The sequence below is a fragment of the Narcine bancroftii genome, chromosome 7 (assembly GCF_036971445.1).
Source record: "Narcine bancroftii isolate sNarBan1 chromosome 7, sNarBan1.hap1, whole genome shotgun sequence".
Lineage (NCBI taxonomy): Eukaryota > Metazoa > Chordata > Chondrichthyes > Torpediniformes > Narcinidae > Narcine > Narcine bancroftii.
The window spans coordinates 162,091,944-162,116,003 of record NC_091475.1 but is presented as its reverse complement, the minus strand read 5'-3'; the positions used below and the strand labels follow the sequence as shown (position 1 = coordinate 162,116,003).

Genomic DNA, 24,060 nt, shown 5'->3' with positions numbered 1-24,060 from the left:
TTACTCTGGAACTTTAAACAGAAAGGGAACAGGGATTCCCTGTGGCTGCATGATACGTCACTCATCGCAGGGGCAGGATCTCCCCTAAATCGCCGGGTTGGCGATTTAACAGGTAGGTTATGCTGCTATTTGAAAGATGCAGGAGACACATATGACCCAATAATCTCAGCTGGGTCCCAGGAGGGCTTCCCAGGTGTTGTAATTTGAAAGCGCCTAGTATTGTCACATGGTAGAGAGTACAGCTCATCTGGTTCCAGATTGAAGACTGATATAGCCTGAGGGTTAAGAATGTAGAGTCACAACTGCATGTGAGTTTAAGTAAAAACATATGGTCAAATTAAGATTTTTTTTTTAAATCACAGTAAGAGTTCCAGCCTTAATGGCAAATGTCTCCAGAGTTTCTGCATTTTCCAGAAATATTATTTAAAATATAGATTTCCATTTCCTAAGAAGCATAATTAAGTTTTGACTTTGCCAACAGACATCCTCAACATTCTTCAACTCTAGCCTCTACATCAGATTGATGTTCTACCACAAGTTGTTCCAACAACGTTGACCTGTGCCAAAAGGATCTAAAATGAAAGTAAGCAAAGGTCCTCCTGAAAAAGATGACAATTTCTATTAATTAAAATAAACCAGAAAATATAATGACAATGAAAATTACTTTTTTTTTAAATTAGCTGCCCTGATGGTCAGCTCATTTGCTAAATTAGAGGCATCTCCATTCATGTAATTGGTAAGATTTTCCTACAAAGTTTATCAGTGAAAGACTGATACTATCCATGCAGAAGCAACAGAAGGTGCAGTGGCCTATGCTTATAATGGATCAAAATACTTATTTAAATTACAATGTGATTTGCAATAGGAAGTAATTGCAAAACCCTTACAGAAAATTCACTTACAGAAAATTTCTGGAAAAAGGGTCCATCCCAACATACTCTGCAGATCCCAAACATTGAACCAATTCATTGTTTGCAAAATCTCTTGACAAAACCAATAATAACCTCAAAAAAGCCTCAATAAACCAATAGGTCCTGGAATCAAAAAAATTATGGGTACAAATACAACTCAGTTAATCTCTGATACCTGCAGGGGTCTGGTGCTCAAGATGGGAGAGCATAAAGAACAAAATGGGTCATCAACAGGACTCAATGAGGGTTTTTACACTGCAGGCATGTAACAGCACAATCAACAAAGATTGCCATTACATGGGCAGTCTAAAAAGGAAAGTCCAGTAATTTTTAGTCAATTCCTGCAGGACCTCTACTACTTTTCAGAGGAAGCCTGAAGTCTAAATTGAACCGTAAAACTCACCTCATCGTAAAACTCACCTCATCGTAAAACTCACCTCATCGTAAAACTCACCTCATCGTAAAACTCACCTCATCGTAAAACTCACCTCATCGTAAAACTCACCTCATCGTAAAACTCACCTCATCGTAAAACTCACCTCATCGTAAAACTCACCTCATCGTAAAACTCACCTCATCGTAAAACTCACCTCATCGTAAAACTCACCTCATGAATTCGACATCCAGCTGATGACTCAGGCCACGTTATGCCACGTAAAAGCACTGGGAATAACAGACACTTCAGGTGTGTAGGGTAAACAACCACAAGGTGAGTATGTTAAATTTTTCAGATTTTTCCAAAATTGCTGTCTTAAAAAAAACACCAATGCAATTCCATTGCATTATTTATTCTTGGTGTCAATGGCATTCGTTAGGAAATTGAAAAATTTAGGAAGAGTGTAATGTCACTTTCTGAGTGGATTCTGAATATTACAGTGCCCACAAATTGACAGAAACAAACAAGTTGTTATTTCTTAAATTCCTATTTCAATGCCTTCAATTCACTTGCCAATTGGTCATTCTCCTTTCATTCTCCATCTGGGACACAATTCCAGTAGTTGTGGAATTGTGTCCTGGATGGAGACACAATTACAGAATTGTTGCTGAATCCAACGGGATGCTCATTGAGCACACATACACATTCCCTAATTCAGGAGTCAAACAGAAAAAATAATTGGCTTAAATTGCTACAAAACAAACGATATTCCCCCATGCCACAGAAGCTCATTCAACTGTCTATTAAAGTACAACTATTGCTGTTTTTCTTCCTCATAGCATTGCACTGTTTCCTTCCATTTAACTTGCCTGCCATTGGTTTGATCTTCCAACCAAATTAGTCGAAAATTTTAAATACGTTCATTTCCACAAGTCAATTTCTGAAAAATACAAGTCTTCAAGATTGCAATGCTCGAATGGAAAAAAAAACATTAATTTAGACAGGTGAGGAACGATAAATAAACATTAACTTTGTATTCATGGTCAAATGAAGGGCAAGATTATTGTTACCCCAGCAGGAACAGAATACAAGCCCAACCAAAATCAGCTCACGCTGGATAACTGCCATCACTGGGTTTCAGTATTCAAACCAAAATGGTTCAATGCCAACAGAGCTCTTAGTGAGCCTCTCAAATGCACACTTTTTTGGAAAATGCAAAAAAGATGTCATTGCCAGTGATCAGAAACAAATGCCAAACAGTTGGCTGCCCACTCCACATTTCTTAAATTGTACTTTTGTCAGCAAGTACATCAATATAACAAACAAAGCATTTTGAAGGTTCAAATGGTGCAAAAAAAAAGTCATTCATTATAGTATGAAATTGCTAACAATCTAAAGCTTTTGACCAAATATAATCAATGGACTTATCTATTTAATGACAGAATAAAAAGCATGACAATGGCAACTCCATTAGTGAAAGCTCTCTTTCATAAAGGAAATAAAACACATGGACATTCATACATAAAGTGATTCAACTTAAAATGGACATTTGGCTGGCTGATTTACTCTTCCCTTTTGTTAACAACACAGCCCATCACAACCCCATTCGGAGAGGAGATAAATTAGCAACTAGAACAGATAAACAACTTCTAATCTTCAAGACTACTTTGCACAGCCTTAAATCAGGTAGTAAAAATTCAATATTGCCATCTTCATCAGGAACACACTCACTTGGCAATGGAAAAACAGTTCACTTCTTTCTTCATAAGAGTTCCATTAGCAAACTCAACTAAATATTACCCAGTATGCATGGCACTTTAGGAAATAGAAGAAAGTTACTCTATTTTCCCTTAAAAAGTTTAAAAATATATTTCATATCCACATTTTGTCCATATACAGTTGGCAACTTAAGCTTCCCAAAGTGATAAAGTTTTTTCTCCCTCCCCGACCCAATCCACTGAGGGGGTTCCTGCCTTACGTGCATTGCCTGAAATTGTGTATTCAGGTACCATCACATTTGAGCAGCATGTGGACAAACACTTAAATCACCCAGGCATTTTAGGCTATGGACGAAGTGCTGGTAAATGGGATTTGTTTAGTTAAATGGGTACTTGATAATGAACATGGACAGAGTGGGTTGAATGACCCATTTGTGCTGAATGAAAAATAATCTAAAAGTGGCATTCATCCCTACATTGGCTGAATGCACAAACTTTGAAAGAGTACACAAGAGGAAAATGATTAGGACAATTTGCTTCTAAGTATTCTGTCAATGTTTAGGCCAATTGGCTTGCTGCCAAGACCCAATTATCCAATGCTATTATTAATTTTGGACAGTGTGACAACGCTTGAAGTCTCTTGGACTTAAAAATCCTAGAACTGTGTCACATAAATATATGGAGCTCAAGAGGAAATACCATTGAAAATTATCATTTATCAAACTGTATCACTTCTTCACAATATACAGTCAGCAATTTTTTTCAGTTACATCAAAACTCAATGGATTCCAATTGATTGGTTTATATGACTGTATACAAACATATAACATAGAACACTAGAGCACAGTGCACTTCAGACCACAATATTTTGTGTCATCCTACATTAACCTACTCAACAATCTAAACTTTCCCTACCTCATAACCCTCTATTTTTATTGCATCCATGTGCCTAAGAGCCTTTTAAATGGTCCTATTGTACCAGCCTCCACCACCATCCCTGGAAGTGCATTCCAGCCACGTACTACAATGTAAAAAAAAAACACACCCATATCTACCCTAAACTTTCCTCTCCTCATACAGACGTCCCCTGGTGTTTGCTACTGTTGCCCCAAGAAAAGGGTGTTGGCTGACCACCCCCTCTATCCCTTTCATAATCTTTTAGTCGTCTATTAAGTCACCTCTCATCCTTCTTTGGCCCAAAGAGAAAACCCCTAGCTCTGTTCACCTTGTCTCATAAGACATATGCTCCAATCCAGGAAACATCCTGGTAAGTCTCCTCTGTTCCTTCTCCATCGCTTCTACATCATTGCTACAATAAGGTGACCAGAATTGAACACAATAATCCAAGTACGATCTAACAAGAGTTTTATAGAGCTGCAACATTACTTCATGACTCTTGAACCCAATCCCCTGACTTACAAAGGCCACCATAAGACTTTTTTAAACAACCCCATCAACCTGTACAGCAACCATGAAAAGGCCTTGGCAAATATAATAAAGGAAAACTCTAAGGTGTTCTATTCATACATGAACAGAATGATGACAAGATTGAAGATAGGGCTGTTTAAAGGAGGGAACATATGCCTGGAGACAGAAGAGGTAGGAGAAGTCCCAAATGAATACTTTCTTGAGTGTTCACCAGAGAGAGGGAGCTGGGTCAACGTGAGATCAATATAGAACAAGTTTGTGTGCTGGATCATGTTGCGATTTTAAAAAGAGGAAATGCTAGATCACTTTTTTTAATTGGATTGAAAGGACCCCAAGACTGGCCGAGATGTATTACAGAAAGTGAGGGAAGAGATTGCTGGGACGTTAGCAATAATCTTTGTGTCCTCCCTGGACGAAAAGAGGTACTGGAGGATTGGGGAATGACAAGTGAAACCCCCTTGTTTAAAAAAGGTAATCTGGAAAATCATGCAAATTGGAGATTAGTATGTCTTGCATCATTAGTGGGCAAACTATTAGGATTCTTTGGGACAGGATTTATGAACATTTGGAGTATAGTTTTCTCTAGGATAGTCAGGATGTCTTTGACATGGCAGGTCGTGCCTCATGAGTCAAAAAGTTTCAGGAAGTAACAAAAGAAATTGTTGAAGGTAGGCAGTAGATGTAGGGTATATAGAATTCAATAAAACAATGGAGGTTGGCGACCATGTGGAGATTACAGGCAGCTGAACAACGCCACCATTCCTGATCATTATCCAATACCTCGTATTTAGGATTTCTCGGCTAATTTGCATGGAGCAAAGATCTTCTCCAAAACAGACTTGGTGTCTGGCTATCACCAAGTACCGGTAGAGCTGGAAGACATTCCAAAAACAGCAATAATTTACCCTTTTGGGTTGTTCAAATTTTTATGAATGCCATTCAATCATTTCAACAGGTGATGGATACTTTAGGACGGGGTATGACCAATGTCTTCATTTACTTTGATAACATTTTAGTGGCCAGTGCGACCAAGGAGAGACATTTGGAACATCTTCGTACACTTTTTATTCTTCAAGAATTTGAACTGACCATCAATCCAAATACATGCATTTTTGGACAAGAAACTATTGATTTTTTAGGGCATAGGATTACACTGGAAGGCGTGGCCCCACTGCCACACCCTATTATTCTGTCTGCCTTTTGTAGGATAAAGTTAAATGCAAAATTTCTTATCCAAATATTAACATTTCTAAGACAAATAACAATTCATGGTGAACATTCCATTCTTAACTCATTGCAAATGGTCTTCATATTGTCTACAAATGATAACTTCTGACGCTTCCCACAGAAAATTATCACATTTCATTGCCAATACAACCTTCATTTTCACAAAAAGGCAAAAACAAAAACTTCAAGAGTGTAATGTTACGCTTTAAAGATAAAAATGTAGTCAAGGACAGGCAGAAATTACTTCAGAATTTTATTTAGTCCTGAAAATAATCCTTTTCTAGCTTTCAGATAAACCAGAATTATTCAGAATTCAGTACAACTTCAGTGTAAGTCATGGCTATTCATGACAAGTTGGTACTCATTCAAGCACCACTTCTGATCAAACAGAATGATACTTTAATGTTCTCAAATTATCTCATTCTACTCTTTATGGAATTTTTATTACAAATACACAGCCTCATTACAACACACTATTTAATACCCTCAAATTAATGCTTCTTATTGAAGACCGTGTGCCCAATTTCCAACACGTGTACAACGTGTTTTGGATAACTCCAAGTGTAGGACATTTGAATTCAGAGAAGCTTCATTCAAAGAAGTTGCAGAGTAACACTGAAATAGTTGAGGCCCGTCACATCAAAAGTTCAGATGACGATTCAAGCAGATGACCAAACATAGGTGGTAATACCGAGATGGCTCTAAACAGTATTGCTGATGAACAGGATACAAGAAAGCCTAGCTCACCAGTGAAACTTAGGATAATTAGCTGCATCAAATCTCTTGGGTCAAATGAGTCACAAACTCCAGCAATGTCATTGAGGTATCAAATTCTAGATCAGCCATATCTTGGAGACCAACTCCAGTGATGACAAAACACTCTACTCCCCCAAGGTTCAATTATGCTGTTTTCACCTTCAGTTCTGTGATTCCATATTTCTTTACTTGCTCAAATTAGTACAAGTTACACAACATCCTGATGTGCATTCTCATTATAAAAAAATGAGCAAGCAATAAGTGTTGGAAGTGGAAATTCAAACACGCTTTCAATGAAAATGGGAAAGCACTTTGAAATTCAATCCTGAAAGCATCATAAAATTCCAGAATAATAACTATGAAAGTTACATATTATGAATCTACAAAACCAAAGTGAATCTTCTTGGCATTTAAACAGCCTAATTTTTACAACTGACTGATTTTGATGAAATATAGTTTTAAAAAAACATCCAGTATCAAGCATCTGTGGGGATTGTTATATGCTAGATAAGTGAATTTTCTGGTTGCTCGAGAATGGGTACTGTATGATTGGCGAACTAACTGCGAGGAGATGCCAATTTTAAACTTTTGTGTTTTTTTACCTATTTATTTTCCACAATTTTTTTTAAAAAAAGCAGTTGATTGAATTCCCAATCACGAGGATTTTACTGTCGTTTAAATCTGGATGTGTGAGATTTCAGTTCAGCACCTGATCAGCCAGTTCTTTTTCCATCTACCCATTACCCACACACCCACCCATAGCATTTCTTCTCCCACTGTTCCCATCAGGCAATTATCCCTTCCTTACATGGTTCCACCAGTCTCTTTCCTCCAAGCAGCTGTCATGACTTTCATCTTCCTCTTCCCCTTCCTGGTTCCCCAGGATCTCATTCCCACCCTCCCCAAGTATCTACTTTCACTGACTAGCTCCCAACACCACTCCACCCGACTCCATCTAATCATTATTTATTACCCCTTCTTGGTCCGTCTAATTCCCTGTTGACCACCCTCCCCTACTCCTCTTTAATAACGCCTGCCCTCCCTCTCCTTTCTCAATGCTGAAGCAGAGTTTTGACCTAAAATGTTAATTGTCCATTTACCTCTATGGATACTGCCAAACCTGGTGAGTTCATTCAGCAATGGTCATTGGTTTTTTTTGCTCTAGCATCAATCATCTCACATCCGTACTTTCAGTCTACCAATGACCAATTAGGCAAGTCAAATGGAACAAAAGGAGCAAGAATAAAGTTTCAAGCAACTTTGAGCAAACTGAATAACAAAGTTATTCTGTTACTAAATAAAGAGAAAAACTCAAATTATGCAGCATTATGAGAAATAAAAAGCCAAATTTTCAGGATGAGCATTAAAAGAATCTACAAAACATTACATTTCAAACATATAAAATTTACAGAGAAAGAGAGAGCGCGAGAGAGCAAACCAGGGTTCCCAAACGTTTTAGACCATTGACCTTTTCATAGAATCTTCAATCCGTCACCCCCCTCGACCACCCCCCTCCCCTTTGGGGTGTTTGGAGGTGGCTCTGGACACATACCTCATTCTTCTCCGCTCCATCAGTCCTCCACTCTCAACTTATTAAGAAATCAAAGCCAAATACAATATGGCGGTCACCACGGCCAACCCCTGCTATAGGCAATATTTTCCACAGATACACCCCTGCTTTTGACCACAAAAGATCAATCGACCCCTTTTAACCCCTGGCATTTATCGATCCCTTGGATTGTCCCAATGACCCCCCAGGAGTCGATATCAACCACTTTGGAGTCCCCTGGATATAACAATGAAAGTGATGGTGAAGCCTGCTGAGTAAGAAATTGAAAATTTCTTGAGAACAGAATATTACAACACAGTACAGGTCTATTTTGCCCATGACATTGTACAGACCTGTGCAAACCTTCTCCACAACAATCTATCCCCCCCCCCCCCCCATCTCACACACACAACCCTCTATTTTTCCCCACATCCATGCACCCATTTAAGAGTCTTTTGAATATCCCCACTGTATCACTCTCCTCCACCAACACTCCAGGCATCCACAACCACCCCCCCCCCCACCCCAGGCAAGAAAACCCATCTCTGATGTCTCCCCTAAATCTTCCTCCACTCACTCTAAATAGATGTCCTCAGGCATTTGCCATTGTCACTCCAGGGAAAAGTGAAAGTCAAGTTTATTGTCCTCAGATTGTACAAGAACAACACAACTCTCCGGTCCACTTTGCAAAACATGCAGACATACAACCAAACATAATACACATACATACAGACAAACAATACATCTGCAGGACATATCTATACAAACAAATATTGACTTGTACATTCAAGAGTCGTGGATGGTTAGCGTGAGGAGTTCCTTTGGACATTCAGCATTCTCTCTACCCATGGGAAGGTGTTCCTCAGCCTGGTAGTGGTATCTCTTCTCTGACAGGAACAGCTAAAAGATGCTCTGTGCAGGATGGAAAGGGTCCTCAATGATTTGAGGTGGGAAACATCAGTGATCCTCTTTGCCACCTTATGGCCCTGTGAATTGACCTCTGATCTGATACTCTACACCAAGCATACTACACTGTGATGCAGCCAGCCTGGAAACTTTAAATAGAGCTCCTATTGAAGGTTAACATAATGGTGGTTGGTAGCCTTACCCAGTTCAGTCTTCTCAGGAAGTGCAGTCCTGTTGCTCGTTCCTGACAAGTGAGGAGATATTGAGTGTCAACAATAAAACAAACAGCCCTGAAGTGTACCACTGCTCAACATGACGGTGCTCGGCATTCTGCCACCAACCCAGGCAGACTGTGGTCTTTCTGTTAGGAAGTCAAGGATCCAATTACAGAGAGAGGTGCCGAGTCCCAGCAAGGACAGCTTCTCCACCATCCTCTGGGGAATGATTGTATTAAATGAATAGTAGTCTCCATATAAGGCGTTGTTATCCAGGTGGGTCAGGACGGAGTGAAGCAACAAGTCTGTGGAACAGTTTCTTCTATAGGCATATTAAAATGGGTCCAGGTTATCTGGGATATGGGCTTGACCAGATGCTCAAAGCATTTCATGGTGGTGGAGGTCAGTGCCAGAGAGCAGTAGTTATTGAGACCTGTTATTGTCACACTCCTGGGTACCTGGATGATGCTGGCTGTGTTGAATCCTGCAGTGAGGTGTTGAATATGTCCATGAAGCCCTCCATCAATTGGTCTGTGCCGTCCTTCAGTACCCAACCAGGAATGTTGTCTTGTCCTGCCATCTTGTGTGGTTCACCTAAGATAGGGTTCTCCTCACCGCGGTCATGTAGGGGGACTATTCACCAGGGGGGACACAGAGCATTCTTTGGTGTAATCCTGTTCTTCTCATCAGATTATGTATAGAAGATGTTCAGTCTGACCCAAGGTAAGGCATCATTGCCCTTAATTTGCAAGGTTGACGTGATCCATTTAGTCTTAATCCCTTGCCACATGCACCTGGTGTCACAGAGCTGTCTGTGGAAAGGTGCTAGCTGTCCTTATCTGAGCCACTCATGATCACATACTTCTCCACCTCACCTCGCATCCCATCACCCAAAACTACAGCAAATTTGCATGGAAGATTAAAGAAATGGACAGGCAAGCAGAGAGAAGAAAAATAAATACTGGAACACAGTGAATACAAAATACTGCAATTCTTGGAACCCCAAAATAAGGTTTGAAAACCTTACTCAACCAGCAGTAGTCAAAAGTAAATAAGGTTATTGGCTTTTCATCAGAACTGTTGAGCTTAATGCCAAGTCCCAAGGACTAAATTGTGCAGAATTAGAAGGTGAGATGTTGTTCCTTAAGTTTACATTAGATTTCACTTGAAATTATTAAAGAAACCAAAGACAGAGGTCAGAATGAGTATAACACAAGTAATAGGTAATTGGAGGTTCAAGGTCAACATAATGCACTGAACAGAGATCAGATGAGAGTGTATTGTTATATACACAGATTCACTGTGCAGATGCAGCAATATTCTTAATTATTATGGCCAATTAAGTACACAAGATACAGCAAATACAACAGTTTGCCAAGACAAACAGACATAGTAAATCTAAAAGGATGATTAAATATTCAGTTGCAGATAATGCAAAAAAAATTCAAGTTGTGCAGATCGCGACGGGAGGAGGGAGAAGAGTGTGTCCAGTTCTTCAGTATTTTCACTGCCTTTACTAGGCAGCATTCATGTGGACAGGGTGTGATTTCCGAACCCTTTCCTGAAGTCAATGACCATCTCCTTTCATTGGAATCCTGCTAAGTCTTGCAATCTCCCTCCTGTATTCCATCTCATTTTTATTTGATATTCAGCCAACAATGGTGTTGTCAGTGAATCTAAAGATGAAGTTGGAACAGTATCTAGCTGTACAGTCATGAGTGTAGAGGGAGTATAGTAGTGCACTGAGTACACATTCTCGAGGGCACTGGTGTTTGAGTGTGATCGTGGAGATGTTGTTAACCATCTGTATTGATTAGGAAGTCAAGGATCCAGTAGTATCAGAGAGTGCTGAGGCCAAGATCCCATAATTTAGGAATCTGAAGTTTAGCTAGAGACTAAGGCAGAAGGCCTTGAAGGCAGAGCTGGAGCCTATGAACAGTAGTCCAACATCAGTATCCTTGGCATCCAGATGTTCCAAGGCTGAGTGGAGAGCAAGGGACATGGTATCTGACATAGATCTGCTTGAACAGTAGACAAATTGTAGATAATCAAGGCTGACTGACTAGCCACCTCTTCTTCATTGCTTCCAATATTCGCTTATAACTTCCCAAACTTTATGTAAGTCATGATTATCAAAGCACTTCATGATTGTAGATGTCAGAGCCACCAGTCAGTAGTAATTTAGGCTAATTTAACTTTCTTCATTACTAGTATGATGGTGACTTTATTAAAACAAGTGGAAAATCTCCCAGGATTTCATCTGGATCAGTCATTTCCCATAAGTTAACCTGATTTCAGCAGTAGTGAGCTTGTAGCAGTTGATGTGAATGTCACCTCCATGCTTGAACTGAGCATGGAGATACTTGGCTCATCAGAGTGTTGCAATCTTGCTTTGTTCTCAGTGATACCATGCCTGCTCTGCCATAGTCACTGTGTGTTCATGATGTTCTCCTAGTACTCAAAACTTGGTGCAATACTGCCTCTTGGCTTCCCTGATGTCTTTGCAGAGATTGTACTGTACTTGCATTTCTTATAGAAGGTCAGGTGTTCCAACTTAAATGACTCTTGACCTGGTATTCATCAGCCAGTCAATTTCATGGTTCATCCATGGTCTTCTTAGCATCTAATGTGGTGCACTAGATTAGAAGTAGTACAAGAGAAACATTGCATATTTAGGCAACTAGATAGTGAGAAGAGGTAAAAGAACAAGTGTGACATCTCCTGCACCAACATGGAAAGGTGCCATGAGAGAGTGAATGTGTGTTAGAGAAGAGTGAACCAAGAAAGAGGGAGAGGAAGGTGCATCGTGTGATGCTATCGTGTTCAGGGCTCAACATTGACTTGAATAATTCAGGAAAATAATTTTGTACTTTGCATCAGACTGACCAATTCTATTTTCCCTTCTCAAAATACAACATGTCCGGCATTATTTCAGATATCCAGCTCCTGCAGTTTTGTCACAATTATATATTATTTATTTTCATCTTTATCCATCTCTTCCAAACATCATTTGCAATCAACAAGCCTAAAGAAGCTTTTCAGATATATCAGTAAAACTTGTATGCATCTCTCTTGGTCTCCAACTTATCACAGGCATTCCATCCTTCCTGCTTCTTTGCAATTCAAAACACATTTGATTGCCCAGTACAGTTGAAATGTCATCAACCCAAAATATTAAACCGGTTTATCTCTAGACAGATTCTGCCTACTTTCCCCCAGCATTTACTATTTTTATTTCACATTTCTAGCATTTGCAATTTTGGGTTTTTTTGGTCAAGTGTTCTGCTCCATTGTCTCCACATGATCAAATTATCCCTCTCCTTTAAGCCATAAAGAACTGCTCTTAGATTTAACTACCTCAGTGAATAACAATAGCAAGATTAGGCCAATTGGCCTCCCAAACATGCTCCGCTGTTAGACAACTTCATGGCCAAACTAATTTTGGCATCAACATCACTTTTCCACTCTCTTCCCATTCCCCTCCACTCTTTTACAGTTCAAATGTCTGTCAATCTCAGCCTTGAATATAAATGATTGTGCTTCCACAGCACTCAGGAAGGAAAATTCCAAATTCACAGCCAACAAAAAGAAATTCTTCCTCAACCCCTTATTCTTAAAATTTTACCCCAGATATAAATTCCTGCTCCAAGTGTAATAAACTTCAATAAGTTCACTTCTAATTCTTCTAAATTCCAATGTACAACTCAAACTTGCTCAACTGCTCTTCATATATCAATCTCTTCATCAACCAAGACTAGCCACCTCTTCTTCATTGCTTCCAATATTCGCTTATAACTTCCCAAAAAATGGAGGCTAAAAGAGAACATAGTACTGTACTCCACTTGCAATATCACTCATGTCCGAACCATCTCTAATCCTTCCATTACTGTCCCCTTTCCCATACACCCAACTCCCCAAACTTCTCCTTGTTCCATCCAGCACTCACATCAGATCTCATCTCCCATGCCTACCTCTACCTTAATGGCTTCCATCATCATCTTCCTTAGTTATTAGACATCAGCACTGGTAACGCATTTTCCTGTTTATCATCTCCCCGTCAACTGTCTCGATTGTCACATTCTCCTACCTCTATCTCCTCCATCTGACTTTTTACCCCCTTCATTGCTTCCTTCTGTCATCTTTCACTTGCTTGTTACCCAACTCAACCCCTCCACCACCTGACTCCATCACTCCATTATTCTCTACCCCTAAATCCACCTAACCTGCCCTAGTCTGACCCCCTGCTTTATACTAACTATCTTGCAATCCTTAATTCTGTCCTTCTCCCACCCACTTGCTTGGCCTGCTGTATTTCCCCCAGCTGTTTGATCCTTTTGCTCCACATTCCAGCATCCACAATTTTAAGTGCATCTATCTATACCCCTTTACAAGCTCTTTGTGTTAACCTGCCTTTCCCACCATTACCAGTGAATTTTGGTACACACACTTGGTCCTTCACCCAAGTCAGAACATGTCCTACTTTTATATTAATCCTTCAACAACTTTAACCCTGATACTTAAAAGTTATAACCACTGATAGCTGCAATGCAAACCACACCTTGCAGAGGTGCAAATGCACACAACTTTGATGACACAAACACTTCTCAACCCTTTGAGACCAATATGCCACTTACTCTGTTTTAACAAAAGATGTAAAATGGAGATACAATTTCACCCTGATTGTATTTTGGAATTGAGCATTTAATTATGTATTAAATGTGAATTATTTAGTTCAAACTGCAAAAAGAACCTGAAATTAGCATCCATCATACCCTTTAACAAAAATGTTTTTAAATGCCCTATCCACTCAAGAGCTACTCAATAAAGAAACCCAATTTTATTTCAACTGAAAAATTATAAGTAGGTTATGTAAACCGAGAATGTGCACATCACAGAAGTTCAATGAAAGATCGAGGGCAAGATATCCTTCAAACCACAAAAACTGCACTCATGCAATATAGGAATAATCCATTCCACAACTTTCTCATCAAAGTGTACTTCTTCTCATTAAGGACTGAATTTTGGAGTACTTTGAATTATGAAGTGTTTTGCATTTGTCTACTAAATATAGAATTATCAACTCTGCAGTCAGTTGCATTCAGTTTATTCATTAAACATTCACTGATCCCATGATACTGAAGACCCAATTCAAAAAGAAAATATCAGTTATTTACAATACCCATGCAAGCAGATACTAAACAATGCCATATTAAAAATTATTGTCAAGGTAAAACATGACAGCACAAGGCAAACAAGGTTTGACCAAAAAATGTCTATGGCTCCAATTTCAAAAGGACATTTTTTTTTAAATACACAATTCATTCAGTGTGTTGCACAGCAAGAAGGCTAAAGGAATATTTAACCAGCTTGACCACAGTTCCAAGCAACTTCCACAGAGATGTTAAATTATCCCTCCCCAAGGGTACTGCATCTTCCTCAAGATAAAATTTCCAACCAAGCACATAATAGTGGTTAGCATGGCACAAAATCAAATGACTCATGGGGGTCCTGAATCTGCAACCCCAGCCAGTTCATCAACTCTTCACCTAAAAAGATGAAGAAGAAAAATCAACTATATTTTGATGATGCTTCCTTTCCCCCCCCACCCCCCCCCCCCTACCAGAAGCCCTCCTAAAAAGTAAAGATGAGATGAAAGGTCATTTCATGTCAGGCCTCCACCTGGAGTGGATCGAAAACTTAAAACCTACCTTTCAAATCGCAGCCCTAAAAGGCTGCATCAGTGTCCCATTCATATCCAGAGGCACCTTGTAGCACCCTCCGAAGCCAATAGAGGTGGGGTGACTGGTGCTGTAGCGCCACCCGTCATAAATACGCGGCAGAGCAATGGCCGTCTTTCCTACGCATAATCCCCCATGCAGCTGGAACAGCTGTGTGATTTCAAGAACAGTTCCAACTGCATGGGGGATCATGGGTAGGGAAGACGGTCATTGTTCTGCCGTGTTTTGAGTTGCAGAGAGCGGGCCCCAAAGACTGAAGCGGTCTGGTGTGGCTGTCTCAGCACACACCAGCTGCCCCCTGATGGCTCCCACCAGCTCCCGCTGCCCCGCCGGCCCCTGCTAATGGCTCCCACCCGCTGTTCCTGCCTTGGAGGGAGAGGGGTGAGTGGGGAGATGGGTCACGGGTTGACATCATCACCAGCCCACCCTTAACCAGCCACTTGCAGCAGCTGTACATTCAGGTCAGGCGGTGGAGCACAGCGCTCTGCCCATTATCCTTCCCCGAGAAGGGTTGGAATCAGCACCTCAGAGCCGACCATGGCGCATTCAGAGAGGTAAGTCTTTAGGCGCAAGGGCGAAGAACTTCCACTTTTAGAGATGCTTGAAAGTGCCTATAGTGAAGAATGATCAGATTGCACTGCAATGCCCTCTTCAATAAAATTAAGTCCTAAAGCTCTCTGGTTAATTTCACCCAAGGAAAAACATACCAGCAAAAATCAATAGCTTAAAATAAATAAAAATAAAATATTTTAAAATAAACCACTTTTTATTTAAATGTAAAACTTCACAACTAAAAGAATTTGACGAAAGTGATCTTCCAAGAAATTGAATAAATTGGGATGAAAATAAACACATTAACAATTTAGAAGGTTGCCTTGACTCACAATATCATTCCCCAAAGCAAGCTGCTCCATTTGTTTACTTTCTGCAGACTAGGTGTGTCACAAACATCATTGCAGACAATGGCAAGCATTACAAATCACACAGGCCTTATGTCATTTAAAGTTTCTAAACTATATAAAAAAATACACATTAATGTGCATAATGGCCATAGTGCATGCCAAAGCAGTGAAAGATGCAAAAAAATATTTTGTCTACCATGGCAAAATTAAAATTGCCATCACTTTAATAAACAATGGGGTACAGTATTCTATAAAACCCCAATTCTCGGGAAAGAAAGGGTGAGATTTCAACAATCTATGCAAATCCATCAACAAAACAAAAACTCAAAATGCATCAAGTCTTTTGGAGAACCAGTACTTATCATTCATTAGGACTATATTCCACAAATAGTTTGAATAGAATTGGACACAAAGTTTCCTGGACAGGCAAAACAACTGAAATTTTGAACAAATAACCTTGTGACTTCATAATATGTTCCAAAACAATCAAAACAAAGCCACCTTTTAACTGAATGAACCTTTTCACATTAGTTTTGGCATGAGGTTTGCACATTAGCTCAAAACAAAAAGGCCTGAACAACCCCGACTTCCTCTCATCCCACTTTGCATTTGCTGAAGAAATGACAGCTTGCGACGTTTATCAAGCTGTGCATCGAACCAAAATCTCAACTTTCCATAAACTGTTAGGAAAACGTTATTTCAATAAAACGGTCAAATTCTCCCTGCATCTTCGGATTCGGTGAAAGCAAGCACAAGCTACGAAGACTTGCTCATTTCTAGCAATCCAGCATATCCTGATCAACACGAGTTTAAACAAGTTGACCAGCAGATTGGAAAAAAAACTAAACAACGATATCTGGTACCCCTTTGGCTGGTATCATCCCACAAGCGAGGCACTGCTTGTGGCAATGTAAAATTCAACACTAATAGAATTAAAAAGGATATTACTCATTCACAACGTGTATGCCTTTCCCAGTCTTTAAATCACTGCCTGAACAAATCAAAAGCATAATGAGCAAACAAAGGAGAGTGAACATCAATGTGAAGGTAGATTGAGACAGACAAGCCCAAGTTTCACATTTGACAGGATCTGAATGGGATGTTTGCTATTTAAACAACCGTGGACGGACAAGAAAGGAAGAGGAACTCACAAACCTTGTACACTTGTCCGTATGTGCCATTTCCCACAACTTCAACCAATTCAAAAATCCCCGCTGGGTCCTAAAAACAAAACAGATATTTCTGAGAAGCAATTATTGGGAGAAATCCCAAATCGGATCGAGCCGGATGATGCAGCTGTTGCGCCCTGTTTCCGTGCACATGCCAATACATGCACAAACAAAGAAAGCTCGGAACTGTCCCTGCTCTCCCCATCCGAGCCGAACCAACTGCAACATCATCTGACAACTGGGTGAATTTTGACTCAATGGGCCTCCCTTCTCGGTGCCAATAACGTTTACAGCTTAAATAAACGCGTGTGGGGTTTCCATCCAGAGAGCCGACTGTTTGCTAGTCCTCCTTCAAGCCGATCCTCACCCGCAAGGAGGAGAGATCTATCTCCACTAGACTTTTAGCCGGAGAGTCGTTCGCCATTTTCGCTCAATGGGTGCACTTTCCTCCTCCGACTCGTGCATTGAGGGACGCGTCCAAGCCGCAGGAAGTTCTCCCCTCGCCTTTACACCACGTTCAGGTGCCAACAGCTGCGGCTCCCGGCTCTCCCTCCCCGAGCCACACAAGCACAGGAAGCCGCTCCGCTCGCCGCGTCCGACTGAATGACTGACTCGGGCGAGAGCGAGTCTCCGCTCCGCACCGCCCCGACCCCGCAGGCACGCGAACGGACGCAGGAGCGCGCGAGGGGCGGGGAGCGAGCGGCTGCGAGGCAGGGTGCGGCCCGCCCAGGAGCGCGCGCAAGGGCCACCAGGACAAATCGACGGCCCCGCTTTCTGTTGACGCTGCCGTTCCCCCGCCAGGTTCGGCCGCTCGCGTTCCAACAAAGAGGCGAGAGAGAGAGCGCGCGCCTCGTCCGCGCGCCGGGACACTCGGGCAACGCGTCAAAGAGCAGCGGAAAACACGCAACCCCTTGGCTGCTGGGTAACATCGTTCTGGCTGATCCCCACCCCTGCAACAGGGCTGAGAGAGAGAGAAAAAGGGCCACCCCAGACAAAAAGGGGCTTCCTCTGCACGGCCGGGTGGGGGTGACGAGAGTTTGCCCAACTTTCCCAGACATTTCACACGAGCGTTGCTCATTGCACGTTGAGTGAGAGCTGGACAAGCTCTGCGGGGATCTTTCCACCAAGCGAAGCCAATTCAAATCAGCGCCCCATCCTCTATCAGTCGCATCCATGTTTGGCATTTTATGACAGCGGTGATCCCAACACTGCTCTTTGAGTCAGCCGATACATGGGAGGGAGGATATTAATGAAGCATAGTTTGGGAAGGGGGCGAAACTTTAGGAAGATGCGTGAAACCCAATGCAATGAATGCCAGATGACGAGCAACGGTGCAGGTCTTGCTGAGTTTCTCCCAGCACATTTGTGCATTGCAGACAATGTCCATTCGCAAAATTTCAGTGAGCATCCGTTAACTCGAACAAACAAACAAAAATTGACCATTGCAAGTCAATATCAGAGTAGCAGAAGGGTTTGAAATTCTGGGACAAGAGTGATTTGGGTCATCTTACAACGACGGGCATTGTCTTCCACAGTTGAGCAACGAGGAGCTTCAAAGTGCAACTCGTATTCACAGTATTTACAGCGCATGGTCGAGTCGTGCATTTATTCGGTGGAGCATGAAGATGAGCCAGACGGCTCCTTTGGAAGATGACATTGTCATTCGTCGTGAGGTTTAATCTCAACGTGCAAAAATGACCCAAAAAAAGGGCACGTTGATGTGAAAGCGAGTCCTAAGCGAAGGCATCTACAAAGAGGTTGATTTCCAACAGTTGATCAGTGTTCAAAAGAATTTACCGAGAGTGTACAATAAGAGATGATAATTCCATGAAATCCGAAAGGAAGATAACATTCTGTAAATACCCGCCGGGAAAGTTTTTAAAACGCTGTTTGACATCAAAAATACTTAATTTATTGATGACACAATATTTCGTGATAGATAAAATCTGTATTGCGAAAGAAGCGGAACTTGCGGCAATGTGGACAAGAACTCATCTTTCAGGACCTGAAACGCAGTTCACCGGATCGAACTATTTGTAATAGATGGTAACAGTGGAGTAAATAAAGACGTTGGTTCAAGTTGCGACCTTCTTCTGGCAGCTCGACCAGGTTGCAAGACCACCATACAAAACGCAGACTGCAAACTTCACATCGAATCATAGAATCGAACAGGCCCTTCGGTCCACCTCGTCCACGTCCAACAATGGAACAACTACGAATTGATCCCATGGGTCCACAGCGGTTGCTAACGGAGGTGATCGTTGAGACTGAAACACAAAAACTGAGGATGCAGGAATCTTGAGTTGGAGGAACTCGGGAAATGATTCGTGGTTAAAATGGTCAGTCAACATTTTGGGCTGGTTAGGGCTTGTTGAGATTTCTTCATGCTGTTAACAACCCCTCTCAGGTGGTGTATTCCAGGTTGGTCATGTACTGAAGGACTGCGCGAACCAATTGATGGAGGTCTTTACAGACATCTTCAGCACCTCACTTCAGCAGTCCATTGTCCCAGGGGTTTCAAGACAGTCACCATTTCACGAGGCTCCACGCACAGTTGACCACTTGATTTTCGTCCCTTGCTATCTTTTTACTTTTAATATACTTTAAAAACCCTTTGGATTTTCCTTCCCCTTATCTGCCAAAGCACCTTCATGTCTTCTTTTTACCTTCCTAATTTCCTTCTTAAGCATTCTCTTCTATTTTCTATACTCTGCAAGTAGCTCATTTCCTCCTTGTTGTCTATGCCATATATATAGCCCCTCTTTTATCCAATATCCCTTGAAAACCAAGGTTCCCCATGTCTGTTAACTTTGCCCTTATTCCTGGTAGGAACATACAATCCCTGCACTCTCAAAATTTCATCCTTGAAGGCCTTCCACCTGCTGAATGGATCCTTGTCAGAAAATAATTTATTCCAATTGACTCTTCCGATATCCTTCTTCATTTCCTCAAAATTGGTCTTTCTCCAATTCAGAACCTCAACTCAAGGACCAGACCTATCCTCCATAATTAACTTGAAACTAATTATATTATGGTCACTAGACCCAAAATGCTCACCAACACCTACTTCTGCCACCTGATCTGCCTGGTTCCCTAAAAGAAGATCAAGTATTGCATCTTCTCTTGTCCACATTTGACAAACTCCAATCCATCCAGTCCTTTTACCGTATGAAAGTTCCAGTTTATGTGTGGAAAGTTAAAATCTCCTACTATCACAACTTTGTTTCTCTGCTATCTCCCTACAAATTTGCTGCTCCAAATTTCTTGGACTATTGGGTGGTCTGTAATAAAGCCCTATTAACGTCCTCATGCCCTTCCTGTTCTTCAGCTCCACCTATATGGCCTCTGTAGATGAGTTCTAAGTGCTGTCCTGTCTATGCACAGCTGTGATATTTTCCCTGACTAGCAATGCCACACCTCCTCCTTTCATCCCTGGGCCTCTTTCCCGTTTGAAGCAGCGGAACCCTGGAACATTGAGCTGCCAATCCTGCCCCTCCTGCAACCAAGTCTCACCAATAGCAATAATGTCATAATCCCACATGGCAATCCTTGCTCTAAGCTCATCCTCCTTACTGACAATACTCCTCATATTGAAGTAGATGCATGGGAGACCATTTCTTTCTTGAAGAACCCTGTCTTTACATGCAGTCCTTGCTTAACTCTGTTATCCACCTTACTATCTGTTCTAACACTCTGGTTCCCCTCTCCCTCATATCTGTAATTCTTTTCTTCATAAAAATGTTTAAATCTTATTTAAAGATTTAACAATGGAACCTCTCAATTATACAATATTCAAATTATATTTAAGAAATTATCTCAAAATATGAACTAAATTCAACACTCCAAAGCACATTCTTAATAATCTATCAAATCACGATAGTAAAAAAAACCAATCTAGGAAGAAAAAAAGAGAAAAGAAACAAGAAGAAATTATAATTTCTTTAAGGAAATTATCATTTCCCTTATTTTAAAAAAAAGGGGAATTTACAATTCTTTACCCTTTTTTCCCCTTCTATAATACAATCAATATTTACAATTCTCAATTAAACAAAACAATTATCTATTGTATTATCAAAATCAAATTTTATCTTTCACTTCTTTGATAGCTAGATGGGTAATCTTGATTAAAAGGAAGACAATTGACACATACACAATGGCTAAATTATATCATGTTCAGAAAAAAAATCAGATACGCTATAAAAGATGAAAATATCAACTTCCATAAGACATGAGACTCATTTATGGAATATTATCATAACCTAAAGAATTAGGGCCTTTGTATGCTCTGGTGCTCCGCTGTCTGGTTCCAGGATGGTGTCATTTGATTCCCATATATCTTTTTTTTTGAGATAACCTTGTTTAGAGGTAAGGGTTTTGATTTAAAGGACCATACACTTTCCAACATTGTATTTTATTTGCCACTTCTTTGTCTATTCTCCTAGTCTATCCAAGTCTCTATGCAGGCTTTCCATTTCCTCATCACTTCCTGTCCCCAACCTATCTTTGTATATTCTACAAACTTAGCCACAGTCATTTATTCCACAATCCAAATTATTAACATACAACTTAAAAAGTACTGTAGTCCCAGCACCAATCCCTGTGGAACACCACTGGTAACCATTAGTCAACTGTAATAGGATCTCTTTATTCCCACTAGCCCATGCTAGTATCTTTCCTGTAATTCCATGGGCTCTCAACTTGTTAAGCAGCCTCATAGGTGGAACCTTATCAAAGGTCTTCTGAAAGTAAAAATATTCAACATCTACTGCATCTCCTTTGTCGACCCTGCTTTGGCATCCCCAAAAAAATTGTAGTAGGTTTGTCAGGCAAGATCTTCTCTTAAGGAGTTTGGCCTATGATCATACAGCTCCAGGTGCTCCGTAAGTTCTTCCTTGACAATCCCCCCACACTCTCCTCAATTTCAATGAGTACAGGGCAAAAGTCGTCAAATACTCCTCATATAATAACCCTTTCATTCCCAGAATCATTCTTGTGAACCTCCTCTGAACCCTCTCCAATGTCAGGACATCCTTTCTTAAATGAGGAGACTAAAACTGCTCATAATACTCTCAAGTGAAGTCTCTGAATGAGATCGACAATTAATTTGAACAATTCTGGGCTCACATTCATTGGGAAAATAGCTTTGAACACCTCAAATTAATTTCAATGTACATTCCAACTGCCCTTCAGCTGAGATTACCCAGTTCAGGATCAAATGGGAATTAAATCTGACTCTGTATAATCAATATGGTTCATGTACACAGATAACAATAAGCTATATTAATTTTTACAACAGTCTGGTAGTTTCATGGTCACCATTACTGATACAAACCTTTCACTCCAAATTGACTTTGATTTCACTTTCCCAGCTACAATAGAGAATTCAGGTTCATATCTCCAGTTCAAAAGCCAGGCCTTTGTATACTAGACTACACAATAACCATACCCAAGTATTTAAGGTTGACTGGACATAATGACTTGACCTAACATTGATTACAATATCACCATAATTGGAGTACTTGTGACCATGCAATTAGTAAACTTGTTTCTTTGTTTTAGGCAGCAATAGTTGCTAGATTTGCCACTGGTAACTTTGACACTTGATACTAGTGAAACCGAAGAGTGAAGCCTTGAACAACAAAAGAGCTATGACAATCAAGACCAAAACTACAGAAGCTGTAAATCTGAAATAATAACAGAAAATGCTAAACCCATTCAGCAAATCAGGAGGTATCTGTGGAAAAAGAGACAGTTAACATTTCAGATCAAAAATGCACCATCAGAACTGGCAAAGAAAGGAAGGAGTCACGTGATGGAGTAGTGGCCGGACAGTGAACTCCAGCCCTCTCCAGAAAAGTCGGGAAAAACAAAGGAAAACACAAAGGCACAGAAATAAAAGTTACTGAAAAGTGAGTATAAAGGTGGAAAGAAGATGGCGACAAAAAAAGAAAAATCGAAAGCAACGGTAAGAAGAGAGGAAGAGAAGACAAAGGAGGAAAAAGGTGAAGGCCTTACCTGTCCGAAGAGGCCCGCTGCGGAGAGAGAAACCCGCTCCCTCAGGTCGGTAAATAATGGACTACAAAAATGGCTCGCTGAGCCGAGTAAAAGTGCGCAACCGCGCATGCGCGATGCGAATGAAAAAAAACACACCGACGGGAGGGGGGACCAGCTGGGGAGTCGATCTCCACAGCCGGCAACGACAGCTGCAGAACACCTGCAGCAAGAAGAGACCACAGAAGACAATAGAAACAAGAAAGAAGAGGGGGAAAGGGCACCAAAGAAACAACAGATGGCCAACCCAGAGGAAGAAGAAGAGGAAGAGGAAGAGGAAGAGTACAGGGAAATAGAAGAAGAAAAGAAAGGCAAGGTAAAGGATATACTTGCTCTTATTAAAGGATACATGGAGTCATTTAAAGAATGGCAAACACAGGAATTTAAGGATTTAAGAAAAAGAATAAACAACACAGAAGAGAAAATAAATAAAATGGAGATGACCTTAACAGAAATTGGAAAGAAAATGGACAAGATGGAAGAGCGGGCAGTAGCAGCAGAAATGGAGGTAGAAGACTTAAAAAAGAAATTGGAGGAATCTAATAAAAAAACTAAAGAGACACAAGAACTACTAGCTCAAAAAATAGATACAATGGAAAATTATAACAGAAGAAATAACATAAAGATAGTGGGCCTTAAGGAAGATGAAGAAGGCAAGAATATGAGGGAGTTTATAAAAGAGTGGATCCCTAAGACCCTAGGATGTCCAGAACTACAGCAAGAAATGGAAATAGAAAGGGCACATAGAGTATTGGCCTCTAAACCACAACCACAACAAAAACCAAGATCTATTGTAGTAAAATTCCTAAGATATACTACAAGAGAAAAGGTACTGGAGAAGACAATGGAAAAAGTAAGAGAGGGCAACAAACCACTGGAGTATAAAGGGCAAAAAATCTTCATTTATCCAGATATAAGTTTTGAACTCCTAAAGAAGAGAAAAGAGTTCAATACAGCAAAGGCGATTTTATGGAAGAAAGGGTATAAATTTATACTAAAGCATCCAGCAGTATTGAAAATATTTATTCCAGGACAACAAAACAGACTATTCTTGGATCCAGAAGAAGCACGAAAATTTGCAGAACAATTACAAAAATAGACTGAGGGAGGAAGA

The 24,060-nt window shown here is 40.6% G+C and overlaps 1 protein-coding gene across 4 annotated transcripts in view; it reads right to left on the bottom strand.

Moving 5' to 3' along the window:
- LOC138739298 (mitogen-activated protein kinase kinase kinase kinase 4) overlaps nucleotides 1-17,716 on the bottom strand; it is a 307,756-nt gene extending 290,040 nt beyond the window's left edge. For 2 of the 4 annotated variants that reach the window (XM_069891073.1, XM_069891075.1), the window contains exons 1-2: nucleotides 17,263-17,716; nucleotides 16,882-16,947 (exon numbers count right to left, since the gene is read on the bottom strand). In XM_069891073.1, coding sequence (XP_069747174.1) covers nucleotides 16,882-16,947; nucleotides 17,263-17,319 — 123 coding nt within the window. In that variant the 5' untranslated portion in view covers nucleotides 17,320-17,716. The remainder of the gene's footprint in view (nucleotides 1-16,881; nucleotides 16,948-17,262) is intronic. The other 2 variants (XM_069891074.1, XM_069891078.1) reach the window with 1 other exon arrangement.
- Nucleotides 17,717-24,060: the final 6,344 nt, after the last annotated feature.